Below are 26,422 nucleotides of genomic sequence, written 5' to 3' on the forward strand. Positions count from 1 at the left end.
CAGAGATAAGTGGAATTCCCAAAGTGTCTTTTTTAAATAGTTGTTTCCTTTGGGGGCAAAATGCCAAGTCATTTCAGCAAATGTGTGTTCCTAAAGCTTAAGGTCTCCAGGTCCAGCCTGGCAACCAGCGACACATGAGGTAGGTGAGAATGGGGGCATAATGTTGTCATGATGTCACTTGCAGAAAACTAGAAAGTGATGTCACACTTATCTAAGAATCTCCAGAAATTCTATCGTTATACCATAGAATTTCCAGTGATTCCTAGAGGGGCAGGTTTTCCAGGACATGACATGACAAGTTTTCCAGGAAGTGACATGACACTCTCACAGACTGTCATTTATTTTTTATTCCTTCTTTCTCCCTCTGGCCTCTAGAGTGCTGGCAGGCAATGATCATTGGGGGCAGATGACAGCCCTACTGCCAAAGTAGGCATGATGGGTATAGCTATGCATCGTTCACATATGATGGAGTGCAATCTAATTTTTAATTCAGAAGAATGGACTAGTGAGAATTTTCTCCCCTTCCCCATGTCTTACCTCCCTAGGCACTTTTCTCCCTGGCCAACTCCAACATTGGAAGTGAGGCCAGCTGGGAGAAAAATGCCTGAAGAGACAAAAGATGTAAGATGAGTACAGCTACCCTCAGTATCACACCCTCTCTGATGTGAATGGGACAGATATGCGAATAAACAAATGCGGTCCGCTTCCTCATTATGAGTTTGGTTCCATGTCTCCTTTGGAGGTTATTACTCTCAAAAGCTCATGCCTTGGCAGTCTAGTTGGCCTCTAAGGTGCTCCTGGACCCACATCTTGCTCTTCTACTACAGACCAACATGGCTACCCACCTGGGACTATCCTAAGAAGAGTTACACTCTTCTAAGTCCACCGACTTCAGTTGCCTTCAAAAGGTGTAACGCTGCTTCAGATTGTGCAGTAAGGCCATCACCTACTGTAACACTTCTGAATTCTGTTGTGCTCAACATTGGTGTACGGTTTTTCGACACATGAGTTTTTCTTAAAATTAGGAAGCAACTATAAGTTTAGAGAAAACATTTTTTTTATTTGTTCAGATATAGCATGAATAAATACAAATACAGTGCAAATTCATCATCTTATATCATGGCAGTATATCACGCACATAAATTGTGCACCAAAATCATAAAACGGGCTACAAACATAATACAAAATTAGGCAAACAAAATGTAAACAAATAAAGGAGGCTTCCCTTCCCTGGGTTGCCGTTTTGGCACAGGCCCAACAAACCCCCTGACTTCAGCCACTTTTCTGTACAGCCCCTATGAATTCACACAGCGGAGGATCAACATTTCTGCTCTGACGTCCGGTAATGATCAGGCGAAAGAGGAAGAAGAAAGGAAGATATATTCTCATATTTTGCATAACCAGGGTGATTCTGTTTGGGCTACTAGAGAGAGGAATTACCTCAGCAGAAGCCGGTACGAGAGAGGAGACCTCGTCTACCCTTCTGTAGTGTTGCAACAATTCTCTTGGTAAAGAAAACCCTGCACGGTTTCACTTGACGCATATTATTCAAGCGCATTCTCCTGGCTTAGTGCCCGAAGGCACTAAGGATGAAGTCGCAACAGGAACATTTAGCGTGACTTGTTTGGTTCCTGAGCCGAGTAATGCCAGCAACTGTCACCATCAAAGAGAGGGGTCCAAGCTGCGCATTTCAAGATGGATGGAAATGTCTTGTATATTGTGCTCTTAGAGACTGTTCTATATTGCAATAGGCCTTCTTAAGAGTTCATGCCTGGTAGGAAAAAAAACCTCTGAATTGGTTACAAGATTTTTTTTAAAAAAATCATGTAACACAGGAATTACTGGTTAACTCAATTTTAAAGAAATTTGATTGACCTAGCTAACGTACATAAAGAAGCCCCTTTTGAACCTTTGCGGCCTCAACTAATCCATGAGGAAATGTCCAACGAAGTGAAGATGTTATTTCTTTTTAAAAAGCCATCAAGTGACGGCATGACATCACTTCCAGGAAAGACATGGAATTGAAACCAGTCCTCTCTAGGGATCACTGGAAACTCTGTGGTTTCCTGCGATTTCCAGAGAGGCGTGACATCACTTCACAGAATCATGCTGTCATCATAATGCCATCGACCATGGCACTCCCCCCCCCATGCTCCCACCACTCCTGGTTTTCCTTTGGTTGCCTGGCAACCCTGGAAAGGGGCAAAGAGGGCTTTGAATGGCGCAGTTGCAATTGTTGTCATGTCAGCACTTCTGTGCATGTGGGGTGGCAGGGACAGCAGTAAGCAGCACAAAAACAGTGCTGTCCTCTGACAGAGAACAGAGGGAAGGCAGAAAGGCTCAAAACCTACTTTGCCTCAGTTTTCTCTCCAAAGGACAGAACATGCCCGCCTAGTGGCAAGGCACAGCCTTGGGGCTGCTAGTTGACATGGGCAGAGAAGTTGTGGAGAAGCACCTTGCTGCACTGGACGTGTACAAATCCCCTGGGCCAGGTGGGGTGCACCCTAGAGTGCTTAAAGAACTTTCAAAAGAGCTTGCAGAGCCTTTGTTGATCATTTTCCAGGCCTCTTGGAGGACAGGTGATCTGCCAGAAGACTGGAGGGGGGCAAATGTCACCCCAATCTTCAAGAAAGGGAATAAGGATGATCCTAGGAACTACAGGCCTGACCTCTGTCCCAGGGAAAATACTGGAACGAATATTAAAGGCATCAGTCTGCAAGCATATGATGGACAATATGGTGATACGTGGAAGTCAGCATGGATTTGTCCCTGACAGGTCCTGCCAGACCAACCTCGTCTCCTTCTATGATTGAGTGAGAGGCTTACTGGATCACAGGAATGCTGCTGATGTAGTTCAGTAAAGCTTTCGACAAGGTTCCTCATGATGTTCTGATGGGTAAACTGGGGGACTGTTGGCTGGACCCTAGGATGGTTAGATGGACAGAGAACTCGCTAGACAACTGCACCCGAAGAGGAGTTGTCAACGCCGGCATCACATCTGACTGGTGGGAGGTGTCCAGTGGGGTGCCGCGGGGCTCGGTTCCGGGCCCAGTGCATTTCAATATTTTTATAAATGATCTGGACAAGGGTGTGAAGGAATTACTCATTAAATTTGCAGATGACACCAAACTGGGAGGAGTAGCAAACACCCTTGAAGGCAGGGATAGAATCCAGCGAAATCTGAACACACTGAAAAAGTGGGCAGATTTGAATAAGATGCGATTTAACATGGATATGTGCTGTGTTCTCCACCTGGGTAACAAAAATGCAAAGCTTGCATACTGGATGAGGGATGTACTTCTGAGTAGCAGTGTATGTGAACAAGATCTTGGGATATGGGTGGATGGGCAACTAAATATGAGCAGTCAGTGTGATGCAGCAGCAAAAAAGGCAAATGCAATCTTGATGTATCAACAAAAGCATAACATCCAAATCAGAGGATGTCATTGACCCACTATATACTATGTTGGTCAGGCCCCACTTGGATTATTGTGTGTAGTTCTGTAGTGAGTAGAGACCAAGCCCTACAAGGAAAGACTGAGGGCCTTGGGAATGTTCAGTTTGGGGAAGAGGAGGTTGAAGGGAGGCATGATCACTCTCTTTAAGTATTTAAAAGGCTGTCACTTAGAGAAAAGAAGTGAGCTGTTGGCAACAAAGGCTAGGACTCGAAACAATAGGTTTAAATTACAGGAGGGAAGGTACTGGCTGGACGTTAGGAAACCCTTCACACTAAAAGCAACCCAGCAGTGGCTGCCAGGGGATGTGGTGGGTTCCCTCTCATTGGCAGTCTTCAAGGAGCTGCTGGGCGAATGCTTGTCAGCAGGGCTTTTTCTCAGGGGGAATGCGGGGGAACGGAGTTCCGGAACCTCTTGAAAATGGTCACATGGCTGGTGGCCCTGCCCCCTGATCTCCAGACAGAGGGGAGTTGAGATTGCCCTCCGCGCCCCAGTGGGGTAATCGCAACTCCCCTCTGTCTGGAGATCAGGGGGCGGGGCCACCAGCCATGCGACCATTTTCTCCAAGGGCAACCCACTGAGTTCCACCACCTCTTTTCCCAGAAAAAAAGCCCTGCTTGTCAGGGATGCTTTGGGCATTCGGCTATGGGGTTGGACTAGATGGTCTGTAAGGCCCCTTCCAACTGTACGATTCTATGATTGAATGAAATGCTGTTTCCACTCGCTCTACCCCCCTCCCCCCTGCTGCATCCATTGTGCGCCCACATGAATAAACAGCTTACATGTAGCCTGGAATCCGTGCAGCTGTAACATATTTCTTTTGTCCTTTTGACTACATTCTTGGGGTCAATTGCATACTTGTTCTAAAACAAGATGGTTTCTAGTTTTGGATTATATTTAATCTGGCGTCGTACTTAGCAGCCTGGCTGCTCCCCACCCAATGCCGCAGCAGAACATATCATTGCAGCATACCTAGATAATGTAACTAAGTTCACCACCATCTCTTGAAAGCAAGTGAATAACAAAAATGTATAGTTCCATATCTCAGTTGATTTAATAAATTGATGTCTATATCACCTGGATTTTTCATTGGGCTTCACAGCTGCCATGGACATGTATTCATTGTTATAGTCATGAGATCTGGAGGAATGCTGGCAACACTGGAGGCAGGAAAAGAAACATATGGTTAATTTTTATGTACACACACTCTCAAACATGCATTTATACACCCAACATGCACACACACACACACACACACACACACTTTTCCTTTTTTAGCAAGACAAGTAGGTTTCTGTAGAAATTGTGGCTGATCTCTGTTGGTGTTGGGGAATGGCTGTGAATGGCTGTGTGTTGGGGAGATTTTTGTGCATGTGTGCTGACATGCACATATTTGATAACCGCTTAGGATTCTTCCTAGAAGACTAAAAACAAATCGCTGTATCAGCATGCACACATCTCGTGGGGACAGGGTGGGGAACGTAACATATGGCATGAGGCAAAATTGATTTAGAGTCTCTTTGGCAAATCCATTGTAGAAAGAAATCAATCGTGTTCACTGTCTTCTTTCCATCGCTGTTGAAGACTGGGTCTCAATGACTTCAGACCCAGCAATTATTTGCTTCTTCTCTGGAAAGGAAGCAATCAGGGGAATTGCTTCCTCAGATATTTTTGCTGAAGTGCACACACTTTTCTCTCTCACTTTCTTAAAGCTCCAGGTCTTTAAATCAATAAGCAATTCTGTCTTAGAAAAATTAAAAGTGAACGGCTGTCACTGATGACTGAATTCTGGTAGTAAATAAATGACTCGAATTTGTTCATCGAAGCAATTTTCACTCGCTGACTCTGTGTGTGTCTTGTGTGTGTCCGTATCTCACTGAATCAAGGGCAAAAAAAAAATCACAGGAATAGGAGGGCGGTTTTGAAAAAGGCAACGGAAGCCACTTACCAAGTTTCTGATGCAACAAAATAGAAAACAGCAAATACAGCCACTGGTGGAAAAAGCGGTGAGTATAGCAAGGAGCCATGATGCGAATTCCGATAAGAAACACTCTTCTGAATCTTGGGGTAGAAAAGAAGTATTCAGAATTAGTACTTGAGTACTGGAAGGCAAGTGAGGTGATGCCACCCCCTTGCCAGTCTCCCTTGGTGCAAGTTCCTATATGCCACACCCCGTGCTCCGCTCACGGCAGCCCTGGGCAGTGCTGCAGCGATGTCCACGGCTTTTTAGATATTTATTATAGCCTGAGTTGATCATGACACCAGTTGTCTGCATTGTTTTTTTAATGGTTTTTAAAATATTTATATGGTTTTAATGGTATAATATATGTTGTTAGCCACCCTGAGTCCATTCACAGGGAGGGTGGCATATAAATTTGATTAAAGGAAAGAAAGAAAGAAAGAAAGAAAGAAAGAAAGAAAGAAAGAAAGAAAGAAAGAAAGAAAGAAAGAAAGAAAGAAAGAAAGAAAGAAAGAAATGGTCACACCTCTCTAAGGCAGAGGCTGAACTATGGGTACAGAGGGAAAGACAGGGCTCACCATACATGCCCTACAGAGAAAACCAGGCCAGAGTTAGTCATACTTTCCTCTCGCTGTGGTCAATCAGAGAATTAACATCTTATTGTTATATTCTAAACCCAGAGCTGAAATAACTGGAAATGGCCCATAGCCAACTGGGCCTAGGACCATTTCAGCCATGCCTGAATTCTGAAAAGCTTGGGCCAGGAAGCACTATTTATCTGTGTTCCTTGTATATACTCTCTGGCCCAAATTAGTTAGTGAACAACATTCTCCCACTGCCTGCTGAATCTCACTGCATCTTGTTGCCGTAGCTGTCCTCGGGAAGTCCCCTGGATGTCTTTGAAGTTACAAATGAAGACGTGGTTTGTCTCATCAGTGATAAATGAAGTAGCATTGGTGGATTTCCTCCCCCCCCCCTCTCTTAAAGGTACAGGTAACCTACTGCTCCCTTCGGTTTCACCCAACCGTCCTCTGACTTTCAAAGATCCCTGTTCTGTATTGGTGGTAATATCCCCCCACCCCCACCCCAGACCCATTTCTCTGACTTTAAGAACAGTTACTGAAAAGATATTAATCAAGTGAAGCTTTTCTCCACCATTTTATCTCCTGGCTTTGAGAAAGGTTATGAATGGAGTCTAATGACGTCAGATGTTTAAGCTCACATTCCAGTGAAGCACCATGAACGGCCACGTGTGAAATGTAACATGATGAACACCATCCTTTTTGCATCCTGCCTGCCTCTTTGTCTGCTCTGCCTAGAGGCAATCAACTTTTTGTTTCCCTTCTGGGAAGCCTTCTCCTTAGCTCATTCAAATTCAAGAAATGCATGGATTCGCACCCAGGGCTCACTCTGAATTCCTGGATGTTACAATCATTTCTTCGATATTCTTTTGTGTGGACTCCTATAACTATTGCTGTTTGGCTAGCCAAAGGTAGGCAGCCGAATCCCCTCTGCTGGCTCAGAGGCTGCCCGCTGGATTCTTCTCCTCTGGGACCAGCCATCCCTTTCCTTGGGACCTTCAGAAGTCCTGCCTGTGGTCCTCCTCTCTCAACCTCTGGATCATCAAGGCTGATAACAATGCTGATACCCAGCTCGCCAGGCTGAGGATACATAAACCCCTTCTTGGTTCACTCCTTTCCTCTTCCTCCTTGAAATCTCTCTCTCTCTCACACACACACACACACGCACACACACAAACACCTTTTTCTTCTGGCCGTTCCTAAGTGCAGAATTCCAACTCAGCCAGTAGCTTGGCTTTCTATTATTTTCTCTCCTTTCACGTAACTCTCCGTATGGTTGTTGTGGGTTTTCCGGGCTGTATTGCCGTGGTCTTGGCATTGTAGTTCCTGACGTTTCGCCAGCAGCTGTGGCTGGCATCTTCAGAGGTGTAGCACCAAAAGACAGAGATCTCTCAGTGTCTCTCAGACACTGAGAGATCTCTGTCTTTTGGTGCTACACCTCTGAAGATGCCAGCCACAGCTGCTGGCGAAACGTCAGGAACTACAATGCCAAGACCACGGCAATACAGCCCGGAAAACCCACAACAACCATCGTTCTCCGGCCGTGAAAGCCTTCGACAACTCTCCGTATGCTTGTAGGTCTGAACACTTGCACTGTTCTTATGCTCGAGTACCTCTGCAATCCCTGTACATTTCCTTCCATACGTTCTAAACATGGCTTTAGAAAAGATATGGTCATTTCATTGTTCCTGGTAGCCCATCAGGGGCCCTTTGAGCTTGCCTGCCCACTCTCCAGGCAAAAGATCCCTAAATCACGTTCTGCTCCCCTTAACTGGCCAGTGTGCCAGTTTTCCAAGCTAGCCAGGCTGTGGAAGCAAGAAGACGTTTCCCCTTAACACTGAGCTTAATTTCCCCAAGTTGGTTTTGGTTCTGAGTAAATGTCCCAAACCCAAGTCAGAGAGTCCCCACCTGTCTAAGGAAACACTTGAAAGGGAGCACATGTGGTGGTGGCAAAAGTCACACGCATTTTCTCTACAGCAACGGTTGTGCTCGCTGGACAGAGAATCACATGTTCTGGTCAAAAATGTAGACAAAATCTGGAAAGAAGATGTGTCTGTTCTTGGCAACAAGGGTTAATCTCCGTATGTTCTGTTTGTGTGTGTGTGAGAGAGAGAGAGAATAATCTAGCACAACCCTTAACAATTAGACTAGAATACAAATTCGGGAATTCGTTTTCTGGTGCTTTATATCATAAATTGCACCATTTACAGGGATTCGGTTTCGTTTTCTCAGCCATGTCGGACGCTCCTCTCGCTGGCTCGAGAGGAAGCGGCCGAGCACCCTGTCCGGGCGGCTGATCTGCGAAGATTAGCCCCCAAAACTCCCAGTGAGGGAGGCTGGGTCCGGGACGCTGCGGGAAGAGCCCCCCGGAATCAACGCGGGGGGTTAATTGCCCGTTTGTCCCTACGGAGGCCGGCGGACGTGTGCGGCGCCTCGAGTGCTGCCGGGCCATGAGAAACGGCAAAGAGCAGAACTAGGCGAGAGCCTACAAGCAAGCGAATTCCTTCTGTTATTACAAGCGCACGTGAAGGAGAGGTGAGATCTGAAGCTAAGAAGGCTCACTCTTCCCCTTTGCTGAGTTCCAAAATTTGGTTGGCGGCCCCCCCCCCAAAATGGCAACAAAAAAACAAAGTCCTGCCCTTGGCAAGTCAGTTTCGGCTGCCTTAAAGGGAGAATCGCTGGAGGAAATAATACGGAGGGCGGTTGGTGAAGCTATAAAACCCTTTGTTGACAAGCTGAATGAAACAGATCAAAGGGTGGGCTTAATTGAGAGCGAAGTGAAAACCATCAAGGAAGCAGCGGGGGGGGGCAGAGAAGTCTGCTCGGGAAAGTGCGTCACTCGTGAAGGCTACGAATAAAGAGCTTAAACTGGTGGAGAATCAGTTGATCGGGCTACAAGTGGAACGAACACAGACAATTTTGCGCCTCCAGAATGTGAAAGAGGAGGAAAACGAGGATTTATGGGGTCTTGTCTCGGAACTATTGGCGACACCCGCGAGGGCAACTAAAGAAGAAGTAAAAAGCGCCATTTTGGAAGCCCGTCGGGCTACCTCAAAATATGCAATGAAGCGTCAGTTGCCGCGCGAGATCATCATCAATTTTTCATCTAAGAGGATCCGGGACACTATCCTATATAATTCATACAATGCGGATTTGGACTTCTTGGGCAACAAAATTAAGATATTGAAAGACGACCCATTTCTAGTTCAGAAAAGACGTTTTAAGTATAAAAAGTTCGCAGCTCTTCTGAGAGAACGGGGAATAAAGTACAAATGGTTATTCCCGGAAGGAATCTGGTTCAGCCATAAAGATCAAGCCTTTAAGATATTATCAGAAGATCAACTAAGGGATTTTGAGGACAGGAACCCAGAATTCCAGTACACCAAACAAGACGAAAAGGAGAAGTCTGAGGGGGAGGGGGAGGAAACGAGCACTGCGGCTGCAGTTGCTCAGAGAGAATTGCGTCCGGGACCCAGGAGGGGAAGAAAAATTTAACTTGAAATTAAATTGTAACTTGCATTTAGTAAGGTCAACCACTCCATCAATATAATATAAAGCTTTAACTTTTGGATAATGGCAGTATGAAGGAAAAACAGAAATGTAGTGTTTAGTGTTTGTAGGGCACCTTCCCCTTTTTTCCACCCCTCCCTCCCTTTTTTGTTTCCTCTCTTTTTTCCCATCCCTTGTGTTATTGTAGTCTTTTGTAGTTACTGTTTTGTAGGGTATGTATGTATGTAGTAGTTGTATGTTAGATATTGAAAAATAAAAAAATTTTAAAAAAAAATTGCACCATTTACTGATCGTCACGAAAGAAGAGAAGAATATCAACTTACCTTGGATGTATAGATAGGTTTCACTTGTATGGCAGCAACTGTAGACTGGGACAAGTATTTCTAAGCAGCAAGTATATGTATTAACTTCCTTGCTTAAATTTCTGAGTTCAAATGATACGCTGTTAGCAGAAAGCACTGGATTACAAGACCCCGTGCTGGATTGCTCTGTTCTGTTTTCTGCGTAGAAGGTACACATTTCTTCTCTGCCATGTCCCTTAAACAGTTTCATATGGAAACCTACAGCTTTTGCAGTCAAGGGGCAGTGAAACGTCAGGGTTTTTCTTGGAAGTCCATCCATTGCCTCAGGAGTAGAAATATTATGGTTTTCTGGAGAAAGATGGAAAATGTCAACAGTGTGAGAAAAACACCATCAGAAATATAAGCAACTGTTTAAAAATGGAATGGAATGGAATGAAAGCATCCACTTAAAAAGCAACAATAAAGTGAAAGGAGGTTAGATAACCATTTTTTTTTGGACAGGTATATCATCATAAGGAGAATGATAAACCTTCTAACAGCCAGACCAGCTGCCATGTCTGCCATGGGGATGTGCCACCATTTTAGAGCTTGTTTTTAAAGTTTTCAGAATACCATAGAAGTATGATCCTGCTACTGAGATGTAGGGGATAAGAAGTTCCTCCCACAAGAGACTGCAGCCTTTCATCCCTCACGCCATAGTCCACGACAGAATTAGGCCCCCACGGTATTTCAAAAACTCTAAAAACAAGCCCTAAAATGGCACCCCACCCCTGTGGCTGATTCAGGCACACAGTATCATTTACCTTGGCCCACAGTCTCTTGAAGTCAATGAGTTTAGAAGAGTGTTTTTTGTTTTTGTTTTTAATAGTGGCAGGTCTATACGTAAGCATCTTTAAAAGTTTCCAAATATCTAAAAACAAGTCCATATGCAATTGTTGCCTACATGCCATACATTCAAATATTGATAAGGTTGTAAAGTCCTCAATCCATTGAATTATGGAAGCCGGGCATTGGAAGTGTGTGATTCATCTTGGGAATATTGAACATATAGTGGAAAATCACTATTCAGAATTATTCAGGTATATTCTGATCTATCTGGCTTATTCAGGTATATTTGGATAAACCAAATAATTCAGCTAGATTAGGGAATGTCTGAAAATCTTGTTTTAATGGTGGCAGCAGTGTGTTCCCGCTCCCCTTTGCAGGCTTCCTAGTCTTCCTGGGCAACAGGACGAGGGAGGAGGAAGGCAGCATTATTACGCAAGCGTGCATGTGTGCATGTGTGTGTATTGCTTGCTTATTTGCTTGCCTGCTTTCCGTATGCCATTGCCAGATCTGGCTGTTGCCTTGGTATTACTGGCTTACAAGGTTGGATGCTGGAATTCTCTGGTTTGACATTGGTTCTGGTTGAATTCTTTCTTTTGGTTCTTTTGGGCTTGCATTGGCCCTGGGTTTTGCCTGAAATCTTTCAGTGACGCTGGTTCCTTGGGGCCTATAATTATGCCCCTTGCTTTAGTTTGGTTCTTCTGGGATTCCCTGGTTTGACATTAGTTCTGGTGGGCTTTGTCGGTTCTGTTTGCATTAGGAGGCCTTTGGTCATTGGTTTCTGTTGTGTGCTGGCTAAGGCTTCCTGTGTCCTGGAGAAAGCTTTGGGGGCAGCTAATTTAGGGGCCTGTAGAATTGGACCCTTTGGTCCAATTCACTTAAAACTTGTGGGGAGGTCTTTAGTAGACAGACAGGATTCATTTTCCTGCAATTTAGGTATAGCTTCCTTGAAAAAATGCCCCTCCGGCACCAGGGAAAGCTTTCCCTATATGGAATAATGGGGAAGATTTCCCCTTAGGGAATAATGGGATTAAAATTCCAAATACTATACAAGTATTTTGGAACCAAATATCAGAAATACCAAATATTTATAGTATTCCTGATACCAAGATCTGAATTATATCTAGTGGGCATTTATCTCTCCAGTGTTGTGATGTAAAACTTTTAGCTACAGTAAGGACACACAGGTCCATTTTCATTGACCATCAGTTAACTTTCAGAAAACTGGCAAATAGTTTAAAAATATATAAGCCTCCTCAAAAATCAATGAATATTCTAACACATATTTAATACAAGTGATGACTTCCTCCCCAAAAGACTGAAAAATTGGACACTCCTAAAGTATACATTTAAGAGATATGTCCTGTAAATTGCACAGTTTGACATTCGTCTGTCAATGTCAGTTTATATTGTAAATTACAATGCTAGCAATTAAACAATTGTATTTAGTCCTTTACTTAAAAGGTGCTGTGGTGTCCAATATATGCTAAACATAATTTTTTGCAGAATAAGTCACAGCTTACAATCTATAGAAACAACATGTATATAGTTTAAGGCCATATCCCGTTGCTTTGGCAAAACTGGGTGATCTTATTACTTACTCCATTCATTCCTGAGACTCTGCATATCATATTTATTAACTGACATCAAATATTTATTTTAAAAATGTAGGATAGAAGAAAGTAACTCTGATTTGAATGGCACGGGCCATAAGCAGTCAAGGACATCAGCCTCTTTCTAACTCTAACCAATTCCAGTGAAATGTTCCAAACCTGCTCTGCTAATTTTGCAACTTACTTAAAGCATAATCTGGAGGCCCTTATTTCTACAGCTTCATTTTAAGAGAAGTTGCCTGACCTTTGAATCTTAAGGTCTTCCAGATTCCCATTAGCATTCAGCAGCTTTGCTCGAGATTGTAACTACAGAGCAATTGAAGCCAATGACAACCGGAAGGCCAGTCTTGATGACAATTGAAGGGATCTGCAGTTTGGTGATACTAGATGACAGAAACTAAAGGCTGTGCACTTGCTAGTTAATTATAGTTAATTACAAATGTGATTAAGCAGCTGGCAAATAACCTGTCTCAAACAGATCTTTTGCAAGGATCTGACACAGCCAGACTCTAAACAGGGGATCTAGACATTCAGCATTCTGTTGGGTCAGAGATTGCCAGTCTAATTCAACACAAGAGTTAGGTATTTCTTTTCCACATAGGAGACACATATTTCTTCTCTGCTAAGACCTTAGAACAGTTTATACAGTGGTGGCAGTGAAATGTCAGGGGGGGCTCTTAGGAATCCATCAGACTCCTCAGAAGTAGGGATATGGACAGGGCTTTTTTTCAGGGGGAACACAGGAGAACAGAGTTCTGGAACCTCTTGAAAATGGCCACCAGCCATGTGACCATTTTCGCAGAGGGCAACCCACTGAGTTCCACCACCTCTTTTCCCAGAAAAAGAGCCCTGGATATGACGGTCTTGAACCCCATTGATTTTACCAGGATATATATGCATAACTGTGCACTGGACTCTATTGGTTGCTATCCTCTTACTCTTTATGCCCCATTGACTTGAATTCTGGGGCAGCTTGGGGCAGAATTGAGATATCGCACATGTTTCTTCAAAATATTTAAAGTTCTGGCCAGTTTTAGTAATGGAGGATCAGGTTCCTAGATTAGCCCAATAAAAACACACAAAACAAAACATACCTTTACACCGCTCTTCGCAGAATAAGCAGACGCCATCACCTGAAAAAATTACATAAATAAAATGTTCTTTATGGTAATATTAACTGATTCTAGAAGAATTTGTATATGCAGTAATAAAAACAGTGTAATTACAACACATTCAATTTAGCACAGTTTGGTTGTTGAGGGTTTTCCGGGCTGTATTGCCGTGGTCTTGGCATTGTAGTTCCTGACGTTTCGCCAGCAGCTGTGGCTGGCATCTTCAGAGTTGTAGCACCAAAAGATAGAGATCTTTTCCACACTGTGACACTGAGAGATCTCTGTCTTTTGGTGCTTCACCTCTGAAGATGCCAGCCACAGCTGCTGGCGAAACGTCAGGAACTACAATTCCAAGACCACGGCAATACAGCCCGGAAAACCCACAACAACCATCGTTCTCCGGCCGTGAAAGCCTTCGACAATACATTAGCACAGTTTAGTGAAGTAATTAGCATGCAGCTAGGGATACTGGTCCATCACAGAGACTAGTGAAAATAGCAGCATGCAACACCAGAAGTGACACCGCCATGTTGCTCTCTACTCTTTAGGAATCTCCCCAATCTCTATGGTAAAGACGTAGGCTTTTTTGTGGTAGTACCCACCACCAGTACACAATACCTGCACCTTTGGGGAGGGGTCTCCCAAGTCCTCCTGAGGGAAGTCAGTGCAACCTTATATATAAGTACCGACACCTCTTTTTGTACAAAAATAGAACTAGTAGTAAAAAGCATAGAGATCTGGGAAATTCCCACCTGGAAGTGACATCACAGCATCCTGCAATGCTGTTCCCTCCTCCCTTTTCACTCCCACTGCTCATTTGAACAGAGGTGGGGGCCAGGGCAGAGCAGGAGGGCACCAACTAAAGCAGCCATCTGGTTTGACTGTGTGCAGTATTATTGTTCTGAGTTTGGTCATCTTGATATCTGTAAATGGGCAGCCAGGGATCTGACCAACACTACTTTCACACTTCTGGTACTCTGGAATCCAGCCTTCAGAATGGCCATTTTCACACTGCTTATCAGCCACGGAACATTGCGCCGAGCTCCCGGAACAACAGCGTCTTCCTGGCATGATTTTGCCGTTCTCGCTTGAAATTATGCCAGGAAGACGCTGTCGTTCCGGGAGCTCGGCGCAATGTTCCGTGGCTGATAAGCAGTGTGAAAATGGCCAGTGTCACACACACACACACCTACTGCTAGTGGGGGGATGGAGGAAGAGTTTGGAGCCAGTATGCAATTTTAATTGAGAGAGAGAGGAGCGTATCTAGATGGCATTAAGTGAAGGCCTCTCTGCATGTTACTAAGTACCTAGAGGAGTTCAAGTGCAGGATTGTAGGTGTAATCCTCAATTCACATGCAGGCTGTTCTTGCTTGGCGCCTGTGAATGCTGCTTCCTCTGTGTGACTGCATCTGCAAAGCACCAATTCAGCTCTGGTTTTACTGCAAGAACAAGTTCTGTAGGCAACTTTGGCTTGCCAATTGGCATTTCTTTAAAGTGTGAGAGAGTGTCAAGATCTGCATTTCATTGAATGGATGGGGGGCGAAGCTGGGATACTTCCATGCCCACTTGCAGTTGATGAGGAACTGATATGAGCACATTGAAGTGTGACTGTGCAAGCAAGTGCGTGGAAAGTTGGAGGGGGAACACATGAAATGAGATTCACTTGAGCGCACCTAGATACTTCGTAACGTGAAGAAAGACTGCAAGGTGTAGACTTGGGAGCAAGCTGTACAAACTACTGTCTGGAAATCTGATCAGGCTTAGCACAGTTACTGTCTGCTGGAAGAGCAGTTGTTTCTTTTTATTGTATTTTTGTCCCACCCTTGCTCCAAGGTGTTCCAGTAGTTCCAGAGCTACTTCAGAACAACCCTGTGTGCTATGCTTGGCTGAGAAATAGTGACTTACCTGAAGTTAGGACTTGTGTGCTATGCTTATATATTTGCAAATAAAACATATAGTGTTAAAAAGACATCATAAGCCCCCAATGTTCTTTCATCTAAAGGAAATGAAACCCTCTCATTTTAATGGAATCCTGAAACTTCTTTCAGTGTTGCAAAAGCTCTTGAAATACACTGTATTGACCAGTTATGTCACGCAACTCCTTATTTTAGAAATGCTAATATGCTCAGTTGAATGCCTCATTTTGTGCTGAAGGGTAGATATTTTTCAAAACTCAGGTCTAACGAGATGTGTTCAAATATCACCTGTTGTAATCTTTCAAGCATCAGGAAGTTACTTAAATAAACCTTCTATTTTTAAAATGTTTATATATATGTATAGCTACTCAAAAACAATGTTTCAGAAGAATTATATAGAAAGTGTGCAGGATGCTCATCTAACAAAAGAAATAGAGAAATACTGCAAAGGTTGCAAGGACTGGTGAATTACACCCCTGTTAGGAACCCATGAAAAGAAATGCATTTGACTTGCATTAACACGTTGAATTATTTTCATTATAGAAGTAATAAAAGGAATAAATTTTGTAAAAACAAATAAAATCCTCCAGGGAACTGAATGTGAAAAGTCAATTTCTGAAGTTGCTTGTTTTTATAATAAAAGTTTTATAATAAAAATTGTAAAGCACAGTTTTATGTATTTAACCTCTGTCCATTTTTACCCGATAGCAGGTTGGCATGTAAGCTTCTAAAAGCAGTATCTGTATCTTAGCTGTTCCTCTGATAACCATTGCCCGCATAGCCTTGGATCTGTAAAGCTATAACAAAGATAAATTGCAGCCAATAGAGTGTGGAATATCACTTACCAAAGCAGGGTTCAAAGTGGAAACAGAGAAGGCAGAAAGTCAAAATGTCTAACTTCATGCTTCTTGAACAGAGGCACCACCGCTAATCTTATATTCTTTTTAACGAAAGAACAATCAACATTTCTCTCCCTTTTTTATGCTCGGCAATAAGGGAAGTGGCTTTGCTGCCTATGTCATCTTGTTTTGATTTCAAAGGAGTATTTGTTCCACCTCTTGTGAAGCTGCACTCAAAAGCAGAAAAAGCGTCAGCATTAATATTCTCCACCTGGAGTGTGCGGATTTCCCCAGTTCATTTCTCATCAAAGACGGGTTACTTCTGTCAATCTAAATTTGGAACCTATCACCAAACTTAATATAGCCTGCAAAGATTAGAAAAGAGCAAGAGTCCAGTGGCACCTTTAAGTCTAACAAAATTTGTGGTAGGGTATGAGCTTTTGTGAGCCACAGCACAAATTTTGTTAGCCTTATAGGTGCTACCGAACTCTTGCTCTTTTCTACTGCTACAGACAGACTAAAACAGATACCCATCTCGATCTATCTGCAAACATTGTTATTTATTATTAAAATCTTTATCTCATTCATCCTTGCAATAATCTCTTGAAGATGAAAATTATCATGAACCCCCCACCCCCGCCCATGGACAGGAAACTGAGGGTGACTGGAAGTGCATAGTGTTCAGGAGGAGAATCTCATTGGAAGGACATCTGGCAGCCACCGTGGCTGTTTTCACATGTCTTTACTCTCGCGCAAAATTGCACAAAACTCATGGAAGGACAGCATCTTCATAGCGCAATTTCTGATGTCACCCCATCATGATTCCATTTCGTGGCACGATGATGTCAGAAATTGCACCATGAAGACATCTGCGTTCCGTGAGTTTTGCGTGATTTTGCACGAGGGTATGTGAAAACAGCCCTTATCTCTGGGGAAAAAATGGAAGGGAGCTAAATATAGTTTTGTACTGGGCAAATATTCATGGCACAGCTGGGATTTTAAATTCCAATGACTGGGATCAACATTCAGCACTCGATTTCTTCCATTGTGTGGGCAGTGTATTCGTCTTGGCTGCCGCAATGCTCTTCTTTCTGGTGTTACTGCTCCAGTCTTCCTTCCGTACGCTCTTCCTTCTACGTTTCCAGCAGCCAAACAGCAGGATGGGATTACCTCTTGCTTCAATAGCAGGACACTTCTCCTATCACTCCCCAGCCTGCCTTTCCCTCAGCTTTTCCTTGTGCTCTTTCTTTCAGTCTACAAATGTTTGTTTTGGACATTTATATACAAAGTCACATATAGACAAAAACATTCAGAGGATGTGCACCATAAACCATCAAGCTCCTCTTAATGTGGCTCAGTCCCTGTAGTTTATATTTTTGTCTCACTGTTGTTCAACACACACACACACCCTTCTCTGCTTGACTGAGGGTTGCCAGTAAGGGTGAGCAATTTGGGTTCGGAATTTGGTAAAAAATACCGAATTTTACCTGATTCAGTAAAATGCGGTATTACCAAATCTGAACTTACCAAATTTTTTCCTGTGCTCACCCCTAGTTGCCTCTGCTTTAAAAGTGGGAGGGGAGCAGTAGATACTTGGAGAAGGTCACCTTTTTTCCCCTGCACATGCACAAAGCACATACATGCTCAATGATGCTTCTAATGGCATCACTTCTGGTTTAAACCAGAAGCAACAGAGCATTTATTGCTTTATTTGAGGTTGATTCCTAAAGAATTGGCCCCACTGAGATCCCTTCACTTCCGGTTTAAACCAGAAGTGATGCCATTAGACTCTTCACAGAGCATGTATGCACCATTTCACTGTGTACGCCAGCCTAGCTCCCCATTCCTTTCTTCCCCATCTTGAGTGGTGGCGGGGAGTGATGGCAACTGGGAACGCTTGCTTGACTGCAGGCAGGTCCACTTCATTATTTGGGACTGTCATCATAATGCTATCAAGCAGACCCTACACCTGGTTACCAGCTTTGTGCCCAGTAGATGCCCAGCCCCAAAGAGACGAATGGGCAGCAGGGAGGCTGGAGAGCTGCTTTAGCCACACGGATGGTCGCCCTGCCCTCAGCAAACAAGTGAATAGTAATGTTGCTTAGAAGTAGCTGCTGCCATCTCCACTGACTGGCTTAGGGAGAAGACAAGGAAGAGGGAAATGGTAAGAAGGGTATCTGCTGCCATATGTTTTTCAAAACCTACTGCTGTATTGCTTGTTGTGTGTGTTCTTTTTTTAAAACAAATGTTTTATTGGTTTTAAAGATACTGTATTTTATATTATTGTATTAATTGGAATCCTCCCTGAGCCTGCTGGTGCAGGGAGGGCAGAATACAAATAAAATAAAATAAAATAAATAAATAAATATCTCCTACTTTGGACAGCTTTCCTTTTTTTTTTTTTGAAAAATTTTTATTGGGTTAGAATCCATTATTTCCACATTTACATTCAATTTTCCCCAATTTTTTCATCTCTAACCCCCTCCCTTTCCCCCCCCTTTTTGTTGACTTCCAACAGCTTTCCAACCCTTTGTCCCCTTTCCCTTACTTTTATTAGCTTCCTCTATCTAAAACAAATATATATTCTCCATTATTCTAAGCAGTACATCCTTAACTATTTTTAACATTATATGCCCAAACTGTAAGCCTTTGTTTCTATCTTAGATAAACAATTTATCCCAATTTTTCAATTTCAGGTATTTCTATATATCATAAACCATATAGATCATACATTCGTTTATATCAAACAATTTGACTTATTCTCTATATATATTACTCATTCTATCTTTTTATAATAGTTCTATATATCTCTCCTCACGTAGTCAATCAATTTGACCCATCTATATCTTCAGACATTCAGTTTGGTACAAAACTTGTCAGAAAAAAAAAGAAAATATTGTTAGTTAATCGCTCCTTATATTTAGTCCTTATAATTAATTATTTTCTCTATGTTCTGTTTGTTAACCTATATATATCTATATATATGTCAATCTATTAATCTGACTGCTTATTAATTCACATTTATCTCTTCTCCCCCCGGTAAAGTCTCCCCCCTCTACTTCAATACTTCAGTAGTTCTCAAACTGCCACAGTTTTCCTCCCACCTCCCATTTCTTCTCCAGGTATTGTTTCAGCTTCTCCCAGTCTGTGTTGAACTGCCCTGAGTCCAGATCTCTCAATTTTCTTGTCATCTTGTCCATTTCAGCCATATACAGCAATTTGTAAGTCCAATCTTCAATAGTTGGCACTTCTTGTACTTTCCATTTTTGCGCATACAAAAGTCTAGCTGCTGCTGTCATATAAAATATCAACGTCCTGTGTTGGGCTGGAATTCCCTCCATTCCCAAGTTCAGTAGCAGGAGTTCTGGGTTCTTATTAATTTGAAATTGTAAAATTTCACTCATTTCTCTTATTATTTCCCCCCAGTACTGCCTGGCTACCTCACACGACCACCACATATGATAGAGGGAGCCCTCATGCTTCTTACATTTCCAGCATTTATTAGAAGTATTCAAATTCCCTAGCGCAATCTTCTTTGGTGTCATGTACCAACGATAGATCATTTTATGAATGTTCTCTTTGATATTAATACATGTCGTTGTCTTCATTGTAGTTTTCCACAAGTATTCCCATGCCTCCATTGTTATTTCTTTATTAAAGTTTATAGCCCATTTCACCATTTGTGTTTTAACTATCTCATCCTCGGTATACCACTTCAACAGTACTTGGTATACCTTGGATATTCTTTTCTTATCTTCTTTAAGAAGGGTCTGCTCTAGTTCCGAATTCTCTATTCGTATACCTCCCTTTACAGAGTCCGAATTATATAAGTCTCTGATCTGTCTATACTGGAACCAATCGTAGTTAGGTGATAGTTCCTCTTGTGTCTTTATTCTAAGTTTGGATGCTTCAGTTTTAGTTATTTCTTTATACGTTAAACATTGTTGTTCATTATCAACAGCTCTCGGGTCTATCACCTCATATGGAACCACCCACAAAGGGGTTCCTTCTTGTAGATAAATTCTGTACTTCTTCCAGATTATGTATAGACTTCTCCGAACAAAGTGATGCAGGAACATCGAGTTGACCTTTACTTTGTCATGCCATAAATATGCGTGCCATCCAAATATTTTTTTATATCCCTCTAGGGCTAATAGTTTCTTGTTCTTTAATGTCATCCATTCTTTCAACCAAACTAGGCAGATTGCATCATGATAAAGTCTCAGATTGGGCAGTTGCATTCCGCCTCTTTCCTTTGCATCTTGTAAAACTTTCACTTTCACTCGAGGCTTCTTGCCTGCCCAAACAAAATCTGATATTTTCCTCTGCCATTTTTCAAATTGTTTGGAGTCTCTGATGATTGGTATTGTCTGTAGCAAAAACATTACTCTTGGTAACACATTCATCTTAACTGCTGCAATCCTACCCAACCATGACAAATTCAATCTATTCCATTTAATCAAGTCTCTCTCTATCTGAGTCCATAGTTTTTCATAATTGTTTTTGAATAGATCTATGTTCTTTGCAGTTAATTCGACTCCCAAATATTTCACTTTACTTGTTACTTCACAATCCGTTGTTTCCATTAACAATTGTTGTTTCTGCTTAGTCATATTTTTGCATAATATCTTTGACTTCTTTTTGTTAATGAAGAAACCTGCCAAGTCTCCAAACTCCTTGATCTTATCTATCACTCTTGGCATGTTCTCCAATGGGTCCTCTACAATTAACATTATGTCATCCGCAAATGCTCTGACCTTGTATGAATAGTCCTTTATTTTTATTCCACGAATTTCATCATCTTGACGTATTTGTATCATCAGAATCTCCAATACTAAAATGAACAACAATGGAGATAACGGGCAACCTTGTCTTGTTCCTTTACTTATCGTCAATTTCTTGGTCAATTCATCATTCACCACAATTGCTGCAGTCTGGTCTCTATAAATTTCCTTAATTGCTCTGATGAATCTTTCTCCCAATTGTAGCTTTTCCATAGTGGCAAACATAAAGTCCCAGTTTAAATTGTCAAACGCTTTTTCAGCGTCAACAAAGAAGAAACCAACCTCTTTGTCACAACGCTTGTCATAATATTCAATAGCATTGATCACTGTCCTTAAGTTGTCTCTTATTTGTCTGTCTGGCAAAAAGCCTGCTTGTTCCTCCTCTATGACTTCCGAGAGCCACCCCTTCAATCTCTCCGCCAATATCTTCGCAAAAATTTTGTAGTCATTGTTGAGTAGCGATATAGGTCTATAATTTTTCACATTAGTCAGGTCTTGGCCCTCTTTTGGGATCAATGATATATTCGCTTCACTCCAAGTTTCTGGAATCCTTTGATCCCTTAAAACCCCATTCATCACCTCTTTTAGGAATGGTGCCAGTTCATTAGCCATTGTCTTATAGAATTTAGCCGTAAGCCCATCTGGCCCTGGCACCTTTCCTAGATTTGCAGATTGTATTGCCTTACTTATTTCCTCGTCAGTTACTTCACTATTCAACTTATTTCTCCAAGCTTCCAAGATTTCTGGAAGTTTGGTTTTCTCCAAATATGACGCTATTGATTCTTTGTTTACTTCTTTTTTATTATACAGCTTAGCGTAAAATTTATAAAAGGCTCTACTAATGGTAGCCTGCTCCAAATACGTTTTGTTATCTTCGCAAATTTTATTTATTATCTTCTTTTCCCTTTTCTTCTTCAATTGCCATGCCAGGTACTTCCCAGGTTTATTAGCACCCTCAAACGCTTTTTGATTCAGTCTTTTGAGATTCCACTCCAATTCTTTATTGCTCATTGCTGTTAGCTGTTCTTGAAGTATTTTAATTTCCTGGTATACCTTCTTTTTCCCTGGTCTCTTTTTTAGCTGTGTTTCTTTGGCTTTTATTTTCTCCTCAATCTCTTGTCTTTTCTCCTCTTTCTTCTTTCTTGCTCTACCATTTAAATCCATTAGTATGCCCCTTACAACCGCCTTGTAAGCATCCCAAACTTTATTGGTTGGTACTTCTTTATTCACGTTGTATTGTATAAAAAACTTTGTCTCTCTTCTCAGTATTTCCATATTCTCTCTTTCCTGTAACAAGTCCTCATTTATTCTCCATGCTTTCCTTTTTCTCTTTTTTCCAAATTTCCACATAATTGGGTTGTGATCTGAGCCTACCATAGGCATTATTTCTACCTCCTTAGTCCATAATGCTAAGTCTTTTGAGGCCCAGATCATATCAATTCTTGATAATGTAGAATGCCTTGCAGAATAAAAAGTAAACTGTCTGCTTTTAGGATATTCTCTCCTCCATACATCTTCAAGAGTCTCTTGTTGAATCAACTCAAAAAAAAGCTTTGGTAATAGTCCTCTTTTCTTTTGTGCCGTTGTAGTCTTTTTGTCTAGTTCCAAGTCTGTCACTCCATTGAAGTCTCCAGCAAGAATTATCTGGTCGTATGCAAGATCGTCTAAATGCTTCCTTAAATCCTCAAAGAAGCTTTCTTTTGCACCGTTAGGTGCATAAAGTCCGACTACCAACACTCTCTTTAAATTCCAAATACATTCCACTGCTACAAATCTAGCTTCCACATCTCTCATAACAAATTTTGGCTGTAGCTCCTCTTTTATGTACAACACCACTCCTCTTTTTTTCTTGTTGGAGGCCGCTACATATTCTTTGCCCAATTTTCCAGATTTTAAATATTTTACATCCTGCTTTCTGATATGGGTCTCTTGCAAACAAACAATGTCACATTTTTGTTTTAGTAGCCAGTGAAAAGTATTTTTCCTCTTATTCGGTGAGTTTAGTCCATTTACATTCCAAGATAATACTTTACACTCCATACTCATGATCTTGTTGGTAAGTCTTTTTCATTGTCCTTAATAAATCGCTCCATCTCTCGCTCAGATCTGATGCGTTTTTTGGCCCCTCCAAACTCAAAGGACACTCCTTCCGGTAACTCCCATCTGTACCTGATTTTCATGTCCTTCAAAATCTGAATTAGCACTTTATATTTTTTCCGGTCCAGTAACACTGATCTGGGCAGTTCCTTCATTATAATAATCGTCTTGCCATCAATCTCCAATGGATCTTGAAACTGTTTTGTCACAATCCTCTCTTTCATATTTCGTGTTGTAAACTGCACAATCACATCTCTTGGTAGTTTCCTCTGGGTTGCTATTCTCGAATTCACACGGTATGCCACATCTAGGATAGCCACAACTTCCTCCTCCTCCTTCCCCAGGTACTCAGCCAACACCTCAGTCATCTGTTCTTGCGCTGACTTTCCTTCCACTTCTGGCAAGCCACGAAAACGTAGCTGCTTCTCCATATGTTTAGTTTCTGCAACTGACATTCTCCCCTTCACCAATCTCATCTCTGTTTGTTGCGTGTCTGCTAAATTCTCCATCGCGTCTTCTACTGTTTTAACTCTCTGCTGCGTTCCTTGTAATTCACTTCGTATTGTTTCCATACCTTTTTTCACTTCTGACAGCTCCGATTTTACTGTCTGTGTAACCTCTTTAACCTCTTTTATCAGCTCCAATTTCGTGTCCTTAAGTTCTTTAATCATATCTAAAAGTTTTTTGTCCAGGTTTTTATCCAGGTTTTCTATTGCCGATTGCCACTCTTTTTTTGACATCGTGGGGCTTGCTTTAGCTCGCTCCCACGAATCCGCTCTCTTCCTTAACTCCGTGGCGTAAAATTTAACGTTTTTCTATTTTAAATGTCCCGGTCTTCTTATAGAAATTAAGTTTTAAAGAGTCCAAAATGTCGGGCGTCTTTTCTCTATGGTTTCTCTATGATTTTGTAATCCAAGATGGCCTACTTCCTCTTCCGCTGAAGCCGCGACCCTTCCCCTTTCAAAAATGGCGATTCCCTACTTCCTGCCCTCCAGCAAGGGCCGCTTCTCTCCAGCCACTCTATTGTTATTACGCACTTCCTGTCTCCCGTCTTCCCACAGCAGATCTCGCGATGGTGTCTTTTTCTCACAGCTCCAAAGCCACAGGTATTCAAAACAATAGTCCCATTTCTTTAATAACTTCTTTAAACTTAGTCTCTTTTTAAATTCGATTCCTGCCGAGTCTTCCCCTCCTTTTCACTAGTCTGTTGCAGTTTAAAAATCTACTTTTTTTCCTCTCTGTTTTTATCAATCTGTCCCGTCTCAGAAGATAATGATCTTTACCTTCTCTTCACTTTTCTCGGGTTGTAATCGCTGTTTCGATTTTAAGTTCTCCTCTCAGCTTCTTCCCCCAATCGATGCTTGGGTATGTAGGTCTTATGCCAGCCGAATTGGCCCCAAAACTGCCGCAGAGATTATAGCCGACCCGTCACAAGGTGGGACCTCAAGGATCGGGGGGAGACTCGCTGTGTAGAGCCCCCCCTCGTCCGAGATCTAGCTCACCCTAGGGTCTTGAGCGTTCTTTGCCTGCTCCCCGCCTGAGAGCAGTCGGCCGCGGGCTATTTTCACCCCGCCGGCCGGTTAAAACGGCAGTCCGGTCAGCTCCGCAAGTGGAGCTGCGTTAGACCTCCATGGATCCCAAACAGGAAGTCTACTTTGGACAGCTTTCCAATTGCATCTATAGTGAGGAGCTACTACTGGAAGAAGAGATGCATTTGGCAAGTAGTGCATGCATACACATTCTCCCCCCACCCACCCACCCCAGTGTGCATGTGTGTCACAGTGGAATGTGGCTTTTCTTCCTTCTCCTTCTGTTTGCCACCATAACAGCTGGGCAGACATTGGAGTATCTAGAAGTCTAAGAAGCCACCATGCCTTCCTATGCCAGCTCTATGTATTCTCCAATGATAATTAAGAGCTTGCTGTTTTGTCTTGTGTTGCTTTGCTTTGTTTTGTTAATCAGGCACTCTTAATAAAACTGGTCCAATATTCCAGCTTTATCAAATAGCACTAAAGCTCTTTTTCTTGTATCATCCACTTTAAAAGCTTCCACTGTGGAACTGATAAATTTCCAGGAAGTATTGTTTTGGGCATATATTGGTTTCTTTGAGGGCATCTCTCTTGGTTCCTCCCTCTCTGTTGTCCTATCTCTCCTTGAACTTCTCTACATGTACAGACTGTACATTTCTCTACCATTGTCCTCTTCTTTAAACCATTTCTCTTATAAGTCGCTTGTTGAGGTTTCCACCAAACCTCAGGGCCAAGCTAGCCATTACACATCACACGTGTGTCTTACTTTCCTGTGTTGATTTCATTGAACTCTTCTAGCTGTTCTTTTGTTCCTGCGGGTAAAAAGAGTATGAATTGCTGTACTTCTTCCTACATCTGTAGAAAAGTAGGGTTTAAGTAATTTGAGCAGTAAAAGCACCTCCCCCATACCATGCCTCTGAACACCTTACTATATCTCCTTTGGCTGGAAAAAAAGTAGAAGTACTACACAACAGCAAAGTGCAATGTTGGGTTCTCTCTTACAGTACAACTGATATTTAGCTGTCTTCTAAGCCTCTCTCCTCCATTGCTACACCTCTCCATTGTCTTTGGTTATGATGAATCTCTGCAGAAATTGCAGGTAGCTCTATTGATTAAAAAAATTTAAAAAATAAAAGCTGGAGGCTTTTTATTTACCAGCATTACTTTTTTTCGTTTTTGTAGAGCAGTCCCAAACAGAGCTGCACCCTTGTAAGATCACTGAATTAAACTGGCTTAGACGGGTATAACTCTGTTTAGGATTACACTGTTAAATCTTGGCCAGTTTTAGCACAAGTTATTTTTCCTAAAACACACACATGTTACTTTGTTTGCCTATTGCTGTCTCCTGGCTAGCATTCAGATTGGTGACCTCTTCATGTTCTTTAATTTCCCTTGAGATACAGCTGAAAAATTCAATAACGTGCCCACGAAGAGCTTCATTTCTGAAAGACGGCTACTATTTAATTCTTCCTTTCAGTCATGCCTCTTTCGTTGCAGTTATCCCAGCGAAGCAGACTTCCTCTTCTTGACCATTGTTCCCACAAGATTCACAGCAGAGAGCTTCCCTATTCATCCAGGCTTCTCTCTAATTATAATAAATGTGCTTATTTCAAGAGTCTTGTCTTTTATTTCATACTGACCTGTTAATTTTCAACTTCTAGAGAAGATTATCACTTCCTTTATTAAAAAATAAATAAATTCACTGAAGTTCTTTGTGATTCTGTCTGTGATGCTGTTTTGGAACCAAACAGCAGTGGGGCCAAGGAGAAGGATTCCGTATGCCATGAGTGGAGACTCAAACATGGACCTTGACGTCTTCTTCCACATGGGTTCTAGTGGGGAGGGGCTGCCTGCCTCTACTGCAAAAGAACATTTGGGGGAAGTTTTTCCTTTTGCGAT

At 42.2% G+C, this 26,422-nt stretch overlaps 1 protein-coding gene across 1 annotated transcript; it reads right to left on the reverse strand.

The window, feature by feature from the left end:
* Positions 1-1,106: 1,106 nt before the first annotated feature.
* On the reverse strand, positions 1,107-16,198 carry LOC129324885 (uncharacterized). The gene is made up of 6 exons (XM_054972324.1): positions 16,120-16,198; positions 13,341-13,379; positions 9,830-10,156; positions 5,404-5,516; positions 4,533-4,615; positions 1,107-1,771 (listed from the first exon to the last, which is right to left on the reverse strand). Exons 1-6 carry the CDS (start codon positions 16,175-16,177, stop codon positions 1,738-1,740), a joined length of 654 nt encoding a protein of 217 aa, XP_054828299.1. The 5' UTR covers positions 16,178-16,198; the 3' UTR covers positions 1,107-1,737.
* Positions 16,199-26,422: the final 10,224 nt, after the last annotated feature.

Source organism: Eublepharis macularius, chromosome 2, assembly GCF_028583425.1.
Source record: "Eublepharis macularius isolate TG4126 chromosome 2, MPM_Emac_v1.0, whole genome shotgun sequence".
NCBI classification, from domain to species: domain Eukaryota; kingdom Metazoa; phylum Chordata; class Lepidosauria; order Squamata; family Eublepharidae; genus Eublepharis; species Eublepharis macularius.

Coding starts and splice junctions, on each gene's coding strand:
- LOC129324885 (XM_054972324.1), bottom strand. CDS start 16,177: ATGAAGTTAGACATTTTGACTTTCTGCCTTCTCTGTTTCCACTTTGAA. Junction 5,517..9,829: donor AACCTATCTATACATCCAAG/GTAAGTTGATAT, acceptor TTCTACCCCAAG/ATTCAGAAGAGTGTTTCTTA. Junction 4,616..5,403: donor TTTGTTGCATCAGAAACTTG/GTAAGTGGCTTC, acceptor TCCTGCCTCCAG/TGTTGCCAGCATTCCTCCAG.